General features: G+C 47.9%; 1 protein-coding gene and 1 pseudogene across 2 annotated transcripts; both read left to right on the top strand.

The window, feature by feature from the left end:
• The first annotated feature begins 6,187 nt into the window (after positions 1–6,187).
• Positions 6,188–12,072, top strand: LOC120671391 (probable protein phosphatase 2C 58). 2 transcript variants are annotated; one of them, XM_039951698.1, is made up of 12 exons: positions 6,188–6,521; positions 8,212–8,342; positions 9,237–9,300; positions 9,401–9,509; positions 9,612–9,765; positions 10,607–10,732; positions 10,823–10,946; positions 11,028–11,104; positions 11,224–11,276; positions 11,365–11,419; positions 11,508–11,692; positions 11,765–12,072. In XM_039951698.1, the coding sequence occupies exons 2-12, from the start codon at positions 8,226–8,228 to the stop codon at positions 11,787–11,789; spliced, it is 1,089 nt and encodes a 362-aa protein (XP_039807632.1). In that variant the 5' UTR covers positions 6,188–6,521; positions 8,212–8,225; the 3' UTR covers positions 11,790–12,072. The 2 variants fall into 2 exon arrangements, with proteins under 2 accessions (XP_039807632.1, XP_039807633.1); XM_039951699.1 differs by having other exon boundaries at positions 6,483–6,920.
• LOC120669438 lies at positions 11,789–13,162 on the top strand (annotated as a pseudogene).
• Positions 13,163–13,571: the final 409 nt, after the last annotated feature.

Here is a 13,571-nt window from a genome sequence, read left to right as displayed (position 1 = left end):
CAGAATATAATGCACAGGGTAATTCAAGGATAAGGTTAAGGTTTACTTTTGCGGAAAGCTAAATTTTATGCAAGGGTTCATTTGAAAGAAAGCATTTCCAAAACCAGTTTTCTTGTACCGAGTAACATGTAGTGTTGACCCACACATGATCCAAGTTTTAAGCTGCTACCGGACTCCTCATCCGCCGTAGCACACGGCACAACTGCCGGACACGTTTCCAAAAACAACTCACGCTGACCCATCCCAAAAGAAACACTAGTTGCGTGACCACACCGTAGCTCGCCCAGTACCGTGGGCACGGTTATTCGAATAGATTTCAACTCTGCAGAGGTGTGCAACTTTACCCACAAGCGGGGTACCACAGCTCGAACACCGTAGTATCGGTGTAGATCCCAACAAAGCCATTACCCACCTTAGCTAGACCTGACTAGCCATCACGGGATCCACCAAGGGGTCGTTAACCTATCACAGAGGTTTTAACCGGGCATAAGTCACACAGAGCTAATCCCTTCTCCTTGATTACCCGCTGCTCTCAGCCCTCCTAATGGCTATCAGACTAACTAGTGGGGTTTATGCTAAGCCGTTGCCCATTCAACGGTCGAGTGGTTGGCACGATAGTGGAGTTAGGTGAGATGACACACCAACTCGGTCTTTAGTTGTGACAAGATGGATATCTCCCTTCCTTGCTCTGCCACACAGGCACGGGCACACCAATCGGCAAATCACACAGAAATGTCATCCATCCCGTCTAAACTCATCTTTCGAAATTCCACATTTTTTCCTTCCCACACACTCACACATTTTCCTTTATAAAACAAATTGTATTGAGTTTAAGGTCCTACGCGTTCTAATAGCGATTAACGTCCAAACACATTCAGACATTAACCTAGGTGGTCAAGGAATAGTTATAACAAATCAAGGGGTGGCTATCCAACCATGTTTTCAGCAGGCAAAACGTATGCAATTTTGTAAAACAGGCCAATAGGTTGTGTTTATAAAAACTGGGACAAAACATGCATCAAAGGGCGGGATTGAACTTGCCGTCTTCAAAGCCGTCCGGGAAGTCCTGATCGAGGTACTGTCCTTCGGGTTCGAGGTCGCAGAACTAGTCCTCGTTCGCTTGCTCGTAGTACTGCTCGTTGACGGGTTCTCCCTCGTTCACACCGTGATCTACGACGCATACAAACAAACACACAATCAAGAAAAAGAAATAAAAGTTTTATCGTTGATCTCGAATCGGAAATAATTAAAATATGGAGATAGGAGTGATATTTTAGGGCGGTTTCCTAATGACATGGCCAAAACTATGTTAGGATTGGTGTGGTAAAGTTCCAGGTCGATCGGGGATCGTTGGGCGCATAAAATGATAGGTTAGAGAGGGATTTAGGGTTAAATCGAGACTCAAGGGCCTATTTGAAATTATCTCTGAAAGTGGAGGGGCTTGATCGTAATTTCTAGAAATATCCGGGACATACTGAAATGGTGTAGGGGTTTATTTAAAATTAATTATATATGGTGGGAGGGTTTGTTTGCAAAAGGAAAAACAGGAAGGGTCTTTTTGGGAAAAAAGGGTTATAAAGGGTGGGGTTCTTTAGTAAATAGAGGGAAGGTGGGGGGTCTTTGGGGCCCTTCTCCTTCCTCTCCCCATGCAGAACAGAGGAGAGGGAGGGGGCGCTCGGCGCCGGCGTCGATCCGACGCCCTGAGGGATGGTGGCGGCCGGGGATGGGGACAAGAGAGAGAGGGGATCGAAGGGGTTCGACTCCCCCTCTTACCTCGAGCCGGGGTGGAGTGTGGAGGCGGCGCTACTGCGGCGGGCGGCGAGCGGCTCTGGCACCCGCGGCACGGCGTTGGGGAGCAGGGAAGGGCTGTGCGGTGGTGGCCGGTGTGGTGTGGTTCGGGGAGCGGTGCAGGGCCCCTTTTATAGGACGAGCAAGGCGGTGGGGCGGTGGAACGCGGCGGTGGTGGCTGGCGGGCGGCGCGGGGTGCCTTTAATGGCGCTCCGGCTGCTTGCGGCCGTCGTGGAGTGGCGCACGGGGCGAGGCGGGCGCAGGGGTGACGGGACGTCTCGGGCAGGTGTGAACGGCAGCAGTGGCGAGCACAGGGAGGTGGCAGCGGCGACGTGCGGCGTGCGCGCGCGTGCGCTGGCGCGCGGGCAGAGCACGTGGAGGCGCTGTCGCTAGGCGACGGGCGGCGTGGTGAACGCACGTGGGCGCGGTGCTGGGCGTGCGTGGGCGGGGCCGGGAGCAGAGGCGAGCGGGACCGGGGCGGCCGGCGAGCGGCGCGGCGAGGGCAGAGGGCGGCACCGAGCGGAGCGGCGAGCGCGTGCGCGCAGCGGCGGCCTGCGCGGCGAGGGCAGAGGGCGGCAGCAACGGTGCTCGCGCGCGTGTGTGTGCGCGGGCCGCGCGTGGGGTCGGCCGGGGTGGGGTGCGCGTGCAGGAGCAGCGAGCTGCTGCGGCTGCGGACGTCACGGCGGGCGGCGCGGCGGGTGGAGCACACGCGCGCGCGTGCGCGTGCAGCAGCGCTCGCGCAGTGGGGCAGGAGGCGCAGTGGCGGGTGCGCGGGCCAGGGGGAGTACGGCGCGCGGGGCGAGCGAGTAGGGGGCCGGGGCGTGCGCGCGTGGAGGCGGCCGGTGGCGGGCCGAGCGGCGCTCGGGGGTGCGCGGTGCGCGGCAGCGAAGGGAGGGAGGAAGGGGAGAGAGAGGGAGGGAGAAAAAATGGAAAAAGAAAAATAAAAAGAAGAAAAGGAGAAAAAGGAAAAGAGAGAACTGTGGTGCGTGCAACCCACGCCTAGCTCCACTCGCCAACTGGGCTAAAGCTGTTTCTCGGAAGAAATGCACCCTCTGGTCTATTTATTAGGGGCGGACAGGGAAAAATACCCTCTAATTAACTCCACCTTGGTTACCGTGATCATGTCCTAAACGTCCAGTTTTTTCGGAACGGAGGGAGAGTGCGATTGGATTTATACGTCAATGAAACTAATAAATTCCTCTACAATATTGCACAGGAACATTTTTATTTTCTCTACACATGGGCAGAGGTGAATAGGTAGAAAAATATAGTAATCCAGACGCCGTGGACAAATCTTGAGTGTGTCTTGCCTGGCACGTCGATTATAATAAGAAAAAATACAAGGAAATTATTATTCCCAAGCCGTGGAGATTTTGCAAACGGGCTAGAGGGTTGACGGGCTCACCGCAACCGGCATCTCGGCGGTGTTGACTGGGTTGGAGAACCACGAACCTCTGCCAATGCCACGCTGGCACGCCAGCATCCACAACAAAATGCGAATTTCCATTGCAGAATATTCGCAGCTTTTTTTCCTGGTCGAGATGCGATCTGGTTTATCCTCTTCATCTGTGAGTTCATCAGCATCATTATATTAGCCAGCAGACAAAATTCGATGTTACAAATGGAAAAGCGTTTATTGGCAGCACGGATCGTTAACTTGCTAGTAGATAGCAATTAGCAAACGCATTTCGCTATCACCATTTTTATTTGGTTTTCTTGTCGTTCTGGGATCACATATGTATGGCCGCGTCGAGATTCGGGCGCGGCGCACGGGACGCATCTTGCTTCGGGTCGTGCGGGCGTCACATGTGTTAGCTACAGGGTCACATGTGAAGCATGGTAATTTTAAAATCTTCGTAAAAGTTTAAGCACTCAGATCTGGAGTTGCTTGGGTGCTCCGTGCTCGTGCTCGTGCTCGTGCTCGTGCTGTACTGCTGATGCATGTGATTAGGTGAAAGTGAAACCACGGTTCTTACCTCCGACGACTCGCCGCCGATGGTTAACGTGATGGATAATTGGACACCGGGAGTAAAAAGGTAAACAGTTCGGTTGTTGGGCTGGGAAGCACGCACGGTCGGCCCATGTAGAAACATGGGCTTCTTATCATGTCACATAAATCATGGGCCTAGCATAAGGCAAGTCCTTCCTGGCCTCGTTATCATGGGCCGCATGGACCAGGCCGCGGGGCTCTTGCTGAAAGAAATTTATCCATCTGCTTTCACAAGGCGCCCGCAATTCAAATATTCGAACCTTAATTTTCACAAGCAACGAAAAAGGCAGGCTCGCCAGGACGCGAGGCAAAGCAGCCCGCCAAAGATGCGATCTGAGACATACGACAACTCACGGGGATAACAATTTCATCAGGCATCACCAACAAGGCAACAACCGGACACTCACCAAACTCATCTTTAAAGAGCGTCGGGGTTGACCCGTCGTACCCAATCATCGATACCCTTTTGATCACAGCCCGACGGAAGTGTGCCATCCATCCATCTCTCCTCCTTCAGAGATCAGGTTGGAGCGCCTCTTTTCTGGTGGATCTTGCAGTCACTGTAGAAAACCACAGCAACCAACCTTCCAGTAGAAAAACATCGAAGCACACGGAATCCGCCTCTCGCCTTTCGCTGTGCCTCTATTTTCTTCGAGCAGCGGGGCTGGATCGCCGGGTTGTTTTCGTGGCCAGCCGATTTCCCCCGTTAGAAATGGTTTCTTCCCACTATTAGCTGGTCCAGTCGTTAACTGATCTTTAAGAGGCGACTAGCAGGAAGAAAAGCATGGTGCCATGGTGGAGGCTCCTCATGTATAGATGAGCAAACGGGTCGCCCGGCCCGGGCCCGGCTCGATCGTGCCGGGCCAAGTTTGGCCCGTCGTGCCACCATGCCGGGCTGCTCCGGGCTTCGTGCTTGGCCGACGGCCCAGGCCCGGCCCATGGGCCTATTTTTGTGCCGGGCCGGCCCAAATGGCCCAACCAAAATGACGTGCCGGGCCGGCCCAAATGGCCCATAAATATATGAGGATATCAATTTCACAAATATTTAAAAAATCATATAAGCTAAATATCATTTCTCAAATATCATTAAGTTCATAATTATTAAAAAACACATAAGTTACATCTATAAGTTAATTTATTGACAAATGACAAGTTATAAGTTCATATATAAGTATATAATTATAGTTATATATAAGCTAACGGGCATCTACCGTGTCTTCCACTAATTGCAAGCCGTGCCGTGCCGCCCGACGGGCCTGCCTGGCGGCCCAAGCCCGGCCTGGGACCCGTGCCGTGCCTAGCCCGGGCCCGGTGTCTTCGGGCCCGTGCCGTGCTTGGGCCGGGCTACCGGGCCTTGGGCCTTCTGCTCATCTATACCTCATGTCATATCCGGAGAAAAGTAGAAGCGGAGCGTGAAGTCGCAATGCTGAAATTACGGTTGACCGGAAGTTGCAAAAGTCACGGTCGACTCCACCTTACTCCACCACATGGTGGACCCCACCACTCCTCCTTCCCCTTCTTTTTCTCAAGCGCTCCCGGCTCCTTTCCCTTCCCCTTTCTTCCTCTTCCTTCGTCCTCCCCAGATCTAGCGCAGGGGGACCCGAGTTGGGCGGAGGGGGCGCAGCAGTGGAGGGGGTGGCGCCGCCGGTGGGGATGCGCTGCACGGGCCCGGGGGCGCGCTTTTCCTCTGCTCCATGGCCGGCTGTCCTCCTTCCCCCACCCCTTTTTCTCTGCTCCATGGCCGGCGGCGGGGAGGAGAGGCGGGCGGGGCCCCTCTGCTCCGTGGCCGGCGGCGGGGGAGGGGAGGCGCGCCGGGCCTCTCTCTGCTCCATGGCCGGCGGCGGGGGAGGGGAGGCGCGGCGGGCCCTCTGCTCCATGGCCGGCGGCGGGGAGGGGGAGGCATAGCGGGCCTCACTCTGCTCCATGGCCGGCGGCGGGGAGGCGACGGGGCGGGCCGGCGGCGGCGGGGAGGCGCCCAGATCCAGTTTTTTTTTTCTTTGCATACAAATTTTTTTGGATGTACTTTTTTTTTGTTTCTTTTCAATTGATAAATTTCTCTCTGTCAAAATTTTTCTCGTAAATTTTTTTATCGCACCAATTTTTTTCTTGAAATTTTTTCTACCCATCAAATTTTCACTTGAAAATTTTTTTGGCTCATAAAAAATGTCTGAATTTATTTTTCTCAGAAAACAACAAAAAAGTATCTAAAAATGGAAAAAAAATGTTGTCAGAAAATCGAAGCCTCCTTGACTGTAAACCCAGTCCAGTCCCAGCTCCTCGTTCGTCTCGAAGTCTGGTCCACGCGCCCGAAGATCGGTCGACGGGTTCCGACTGGTGGGTCTGCTAGGCGTTGCTGCTGGGAAGCTCTCGCTTGGCCCACACTGTCATCTCCGCGTTACTGTGTAGAAAGAAATCTCCGCGTCTCCACGATCCGGAAGTCTCCTGTCTCCACTGGTCCTTCGTCCTCCTCCCCAGGTCCGCTCGTGTCATCCTCCGATTTTCTCCCTCAAAATTCTTCCCGTGCACGTCTCCAGTACCCGAATTCGCTCTTCCATCCCCCAAAATCCGCCGTGCCTCGCCGTCGGCGACCTCACCGGCGGCGAAGGGATACGCCACCAGACACGGCCGCACCAACCCGAAGTCTTCTCTCGTCGAGAGGCGCGGTCTCCGCCTCCAACTGCTGCTGCACTGGCGTGGACCGGGGACTGGAGATCCATCCGGGCTCGGATCACCTCTCTTGCTGGTGAGTAGCCCTATGCTTGGATGGGTTGTCTAAGAGTAGTGACCCTGTTCCTTTGCTGTGATTGTGAGCAAATAAATCCAGTCCGGGGTGGAGCTCCCGCACGCCCGCGTGTCCGCGGCGGCGGCGCTTGCCCGCGCGGCCGCTGGGGTGGAGCTCCGGACGCCCGCGTGTTCGCGGCGGCCGACCTCCCGCACGCCCGCGCATCCGCCTGTTTCTTCTAATTTCCGACAAGAACCGCATGTGGGCGAAGCAAATCGGCGAGGAATTCATTTCGAACTGCGTGATTTCTGGAAGACGGGGAGCCTATCCGGAGGGTTCTTTGACGGAAATCTCCTCCTCGCCGTTGCCAGGAACGGAGTTGTGCCAGCTTGAAGTTCATAGCGGCTGCCAGGAATGGAGGTGTGCCCGCTGTTGCTATGGCTGCTCCGCCTCCCTCTCTATGAATGCTTCCTCCACTTGGAAAAATGAGAGAAGAACGGGAGGTGATGGACTGAATAGTTCACCGCTTGAAAAGAAGAGGTGATGGTAACTAGTAGTGTAGGTAAACCAAACACAACAAAGTTAAACCAGGCTCCAGTTATAAGGGCAAACAGATGTACTAGTGAACAGGCCCGTATCCGGGCACGTGCGGACCGTGCGACCGCACAGGGCCCCCGAATTCGAAGGGCCCCCAAAATATTAGGTATACATCAGATATAGTCATGTAAAGACTTTAATTTAATTGATTGTTTGACTCAATTTGTGGTAAAACATGGCCCAAATTGCTCCTAAAAGATAAATCGTCGTAGACATATCACTTGTCACTTCCTTTTACATGGGTGCTGCTCGGGGTCACGTGTGTGATCTCGAGTGGACCTGTCACAGCATCCCAACCTCTCCAAGATTCCGTCTTTTGGACTTAAAATCGGCCTAATAAACCAGACCCCTCAATGCTTTGTTGCTAGAACAAATTTTTTTTCAGAAATTTTTTTTGTTGCTCAAACAATAAAAATTGTTCTAGCAACAAAAAAAATTGTTTCGGAACAAAAAAACAGTTATTGGGCCTTTTGTGATGATTTAACTGGCAGTCACACGTGTGACTTGTAACATTTGTGCTTTCACACAGCACATCGTGCTTGCCGGCTGCTATCGCTTAGTATTCATGATCCTGCACTAGGCCACTAGGGCCCCGGTCCATTGTTTCGCACAGGGCCCCCGAATTTGCTGGTACGGCCCTGCTAGTGAATACAGGCTTAAGCTGGCCTGTCTCCATATCCGACCCAGGCTAGTATAAGCAAGTGAACCAGACGGACCCATATATGTATACAGTTAGCTACAGATTTGGCTAAATGTGTGGTATCCTACTAAATCTAGTCCAGCCACCTACAGCCCAATTGGTGCGGGTGCGTTTTTTTCCTGAAATTTTGAAGTCTTAGCTGACCCACAACATCCCTCTTTAAAGCTCGTGCGATTTAACTGTATTGTCAGATATGTATAGCTAATGTCTCTATATATGCATTCCTGACTTGGCAATCTCTTTCTGAACTTAGTTATTTACTATGTGATCTTCCATTTCACGTGGATTGCTGAACTTAATGTTTATGGTCTGTTGTGTACTTATGGCAGCAATTGTGTCATCTTTTACTTCTGTAAATAATCTCCTTAACTTATTATTGATCAGTAAATCTCTTTTCCATTTGACATATGTTAGGTACATTTGGGAGAATGGGGGTTTATCTTAGCACTCCAAAAACTGAGAAGCTATCTGAAGATGGTGAAAATGATAAGCTTAAATTTGGCCTTTCATCTATGCAAGGATGGCGTGCAACTATGGAAGATGCTGTGAGTTCCTATTTATCAATTACTTTGTTCGTTGTGACTATCTGTGTTGATGTTCCTGGTCTTGTAAGACTTACTTGGATACAGATGCTGAGTGTTGGATTCCGACTCAAGACTTGGGCCAACTCAGCAAAATTTTACCGCACTCATCAAATGTAACTTGGAATCCAACTTGGGTGTCAAGAGTCTGATTAGGAAAATTTGCAGTCAGTACAACCAGGTGTACTTATGGAAACTAACATATAGGATGTTCTAGAAAGTAATAAAAAAAGAAAGAAATACCAAATATTGCTATGATGAATGTAGTTTTTCCCTTAAATACTAGATAGCTGAGGGGTTATGTGGCTATTAACTGCGATGGTCAGCAGAGCTATGCACCTGAGAGAACTGGCGTTTTGTGATTTTGACCTTAAAGGAACGATCACCTCTTAGTCTCCACACATGCCACTTTCGCTTAAAAATAAATTATTTGTTGAACTTAGAAACATAATTCTTTAGTTGAATGGTGAACTTTACTTTCTGTCCTTGCTAGTTGCTACTCTGTCCTGATGTTGAGCATGACACAACATGGTCTAACTTTTTTTTTTCTTTTGAGTTCACCATGTTCTTGGATTGGCAATGCTTCATAAGTTAAACAATGTGTTTGACATTATACTGAAAGATTGGCTATGCTTTGAACCTTAATACTGGAACCCATGAATATGCGTGATATTCCTTGTTGAGTAATAATATTATTCAAGGAGAAGCTATGATTTATTTTCTTAGCATAGTACTCATACAGTTCTTTATGTGCTTGATTAAGTATCTTTTGAGCATATGGAATCTCACTATTTTTATTAGTTATGATCGTGTTTGATCAGTATTCTGCAGTTTCTAAGCTTTTATGCAATTTTCCAGCACTCGGCTTTGCTAGATCTTGATAATGACACTGCCTTCTTTGGCGTTTTTGATGGACATGGAGGTAACTTAGCTGCAAAGAACAGTGCCTTTTCAGTGTATAATTGACTACACATCATACCAAAATGGCCTGTTGACCCCTTTGTAATGCCTTCTTGCCTCAGGAAAAGTAGTTGCCAAGTTCTGTGCAAAATATCTACACAGAGAAGTTCTAAACACTGAGGCCTATGCAGCTGGTGACCTGGGTGTTGCTGTCCACAGAGCTTTCTTCAGGTATAACAACATCTTTTGTTGTTAGCATGACTGCGTATTCACTTCTCCACTGCTAATCTGGGGCAAATGATGTGAACAGAAATTATGATTGAATTGTTTCAGAATGGACGAGATGATGCAAGGTCAAAGAGGATGGCGGGAACTTCAAGCACTTGGAGATAAGATAAATCAGTTTACTGGCATAATAGAAGGCCTGATTTGGTCCCCTAAAGGAAGTGATTCAAACGATAGACGTGATGATTGGGCTTTTGAGGAGGTACTTGTGGAACCTTCATGGATTCGCAATTGTGTATTCCTTTTGCCATGTATAGGAGAGGATGACATCTGCATTTTTTTTAAAATTAATTTGGTACAGTCCTAAGATTTCTGTAAAAAAACAACTTTTTTGTTTTTGTTTTGGCTAACATCATACATGCTGAAATGTGTGTAAGGGCCTGTTTGGTAGAGCTCCAATCGATTCTGATTCTCCGTGGGAGCTGATTCTCTGAGAGAAGTGATTCACTGGCTGAAAATTATTCTCTAAGATTAACTTTAGGGAAAAACGAATCCAGTGTGAGAAGTGAATCAGGAGAAGCTGCTTTTTTCAGCTCCCAGCTCCTTAGTTCATTTCAGAGAAACACTCCATAGAATCAGCATAGAATCACTTCTCTCAGAAAAAACTGTTCTGCAGATCTTCTCCTGGATTCAGCCTAGAAGCTGCTTTGGGAGCTCTGTCAAACAGGGCCTAAGGTAGACGTGCTATACTTATGGTTTAAAGCCTAAAAATGATACCTATGCAAAGAAGGAAAATCATTCTTTTAACATCTAAAATTGTTGGCCATGTTACCTAACAATGCTAATTCTTGAAAAGGATACCATAATAAGAAGGAAATTTATTCTTTTAACTTTGACATCTAAAATTGATGGCTGTATCGCTAACTCTTGAAAAGTGGGTTTCAATTTCCTGAACTAGGATCCTATTCTTGCTGTTGTGCTGGGAAGCAACTTTATCATTTTGAAAGTTTTCTTTAATACTGATGCTATTTCTTTTGTTGAAAATGAGCATTCCATTTCCATCCACCAAAGCATAGCAGTCTTACAGCTATTTATTTTATCAGGGACCACATTCTGATTTTACTGGGCCAAATTGTGGGAGTACAGCCTGTGTAGCATTAATCAGGAATAGGCAACTCATTGTGGCAAATGCTGGTGATTCGCGCTGTGTCATCTCAAGGAATGGCCAGGTCAGTTGTTGTTGTTACTCCTTGTGTTAATATTTCAACATAAAGTTTTATGTACAATCATCTTAGTTATACTTCTTCCACATAACACAGGCATACAATTTGTCCAGAGACCATAAACCAGAGCTTGAGGCAGAGAGAGAAAGGATACAAAATGCAGGGGGTTACATCCAAATGGGGCGTGTAAATGGAACTTTAAACTTGTCCAGGGCTATTGGTATGCATTTTTAACTTCTTTGGTTTTTGTCAATACCTGGCACCTTACATGGATGTCTTAAATGCTCAAATACTTTTTTAGGAGACATGGAATTTAAACAAAACAAGTTCTTGACCCCTGATAAGCAAATTTTGACCGCAAATCCTGACATAAACATCGTAAGTTAATTCTGCAGTTGCTCCACACTCCTCCAGCAAATCACAGTTTACTACGTAGGCTATTGTGTTATCATTTCCTTCTCGTTGATATAGTTCTTGTAATTTGTTCTTTTGTGCAGGTGGAGCTTTGTGACGATGATGACTTTCTTGTTTTGGCTTGTGATGGCATTTGGTAAGTTCCTCTAGATTAATATTTCTGGCATCACACAATTATTGCTTGTGTTAGAAGTAACAACCGTACATACTCTTACGACTATCAGGGACTGCATGTCAAACCAACAGTTGGTTGATTTCATCCGTGAGCATATAAACACAGTGAGTACCAAGTTATATTTAATGTTGATATTTGGATGTCTTGGCTTTGGCTATACTCATGGAAAGAAACAAAAATTACAAAATGCAGGAGGAAAGACTTTCCACAGTATGTGAAAGAGTGCTTGATAGATGCCTGGCTCCATCAACCATGCGCGGCGAAGGATGCGATAACATGACGATGATCCTGGTGCAGTTCAAGAAGCCGATTACTCGGAACAAGGACGACAGTGGTGCAGAACAGTCAGCTGGAGACACAGAACGCTCCGAGACACAGTGAGTCCTGTCTGACGATGGCAGCTAGTATTTTACTTTCAATCCATTTTAACCCAAGCTCTTTATGATCAGTGTGGCCGAGGAGAATGGCTCGTGATGAACAGGTATAGTGAGGAAATGGCTCTTGAAGCATAGGCCTGATGCTGGACCTGGCTGAAACGGGTGTACAATGTTGCAATGTACATACCAACCATGTGTCGAATTGGCGTGAACGCTATTTGTTGGCCCATTGTTGTCTCTTTGTCTGTAACCCTACTCGCTGTTGTTTTCCGGTTGTGATTTTGGCCATCTGACAACACCTAACTGTACATTTGTGAGTGGAAATGGACAAATGGTGTTGCAATAGCTCATTTTCTTCGGTCAAGCGGATCTTGTGTTAATGTGTTCTGCCCTTTTGTCACCCACTGGTATACAGATTCCGAACTTCAGATATTCTTGTGGCAGAATTGCCTCCTTTCCCTTCTGAGAATGCCCTGATGCCCTGCGTTAGTTCGAATGTTTGATACCTGCTGTACTAAACTACTGCCAGGCACTGGAGCTGCGCACTCTGTCAAGTGAGCGCAACTAGTAGGGCTAATCTGAGCAAACATTATGAAGGAAGAAAGCACCTGGCCAAGCTGGTTCACTCTAGAGGCATCCAGGTGGTTTATGATGATAATAGTGGCGCAGGCCCTAGTGATGCACCTAAGAAAATCTGCATCTTGGTCAATGGAGCAATATATGAAGTTGTTCACAAAAGCAATGTTTTGATTTCTGCAACTAATGAGCCAACAGAACTACAAAAGGTTATTCCAGCAACTACTAAACCAGATGAACTACAAAATGTGAGTTCTGCAACTACTGAGCAAACAGAACTACAAAATGCGATTCCAGGAACTACTGAACAAGATGAACTACAAAATGTGAGTTCTACAACTACTGAGCCAACAGAACTACAAATTGCTGGCAAGTACTGGAGCTGTGCAGTCTGTCAAGTGAGAGCAACTGGTAAGGCTAATCGTAAAAAAACATCTTAAAGGGAAAAAAGTATCTGAAAAGAAAGCTGGCTTCGTATGGTGCGAGTGTTGCAGCATCAGGTGCAGCCGTGCAGGCCCTAGCAACGTACCTAAGAAAATCCACATCCTGGTCGATGGAGTAATGCATGAATTTGTTCAACAAGGCTACTTCATATGGTGTGAGTGCTGCAGCATCAGGTGTGTGAACGCCTATGACATGGCTGAGCATCTGCATGGCAAAAAGTACAGTTTATTGAATAAAGTTTGGAGGTCAATAAAGGCTGTGAGAATGAAAAACAAAAGTAAGCAAGGCTCAGCTGCTGGATGTGACGGAAAGGTAAATGAGGATGGTTCTTTCGGAATTCCTAGAGGAAGATAAGAAGAAAGGCGCATACAGGGGCTGCGAATTTAGTGAAAATGGTCATTTTTTAAATTCCTACGGAAATCAAGGAGGAAACATCTGACGTGTCTGAAGAAGTAAATGGAAATAGTCTGAAGAAGAGGGTGAAACATGCTAACAGAAGTAATTGCCTTGCTGCATTCTGGAGTGCTGTCGTATATACCTGCGTCCCAAGTGTCGGAACATGCCCTGCGGTGACGGTGAGGAAGGTGGCTTCCCAGTGCTGAGGGGGCGTTTAGTTCCAAAATCAAAAAATTTTGGATGTCACATCAATACTTTGACCAAATGTCGGGAGGGCTTTTCGGACACTAGTTAAAAAACTAATTTCAGAACTCACTTGGAAACCACGAGACGAATCTTTTGAGGCCTTTGACCGCATCATTAGCACATGTGGGTTACTGTAACACTTATGGCTAATCATGCCCTAATTAGACTCAAAAGATTCGTCTCGTCGTGTACATCCAAACTGTGTAATTAGTTTTGT

Source organism: Panicum virgatum, chromosome 4N (assembly GCF_016808335.1).
Source record: "Panicum virgatum strain AP13 chromosome 4N, P.virgatum_v5, whole genome shotgun sequence".
In the NCBI taxonomy this organism is placed as follows: domain Eukaryota; kingdom Viridiplantae; phylum Streptophyta; class Magnoliopsida; order Poales; family Poaceae; genus Panicum; species Panicum virgatum.
Note: the sequence above shows the minus strand (reverse complement) of the source record. Positions and strands in the feature narration are given on the sequence as shown.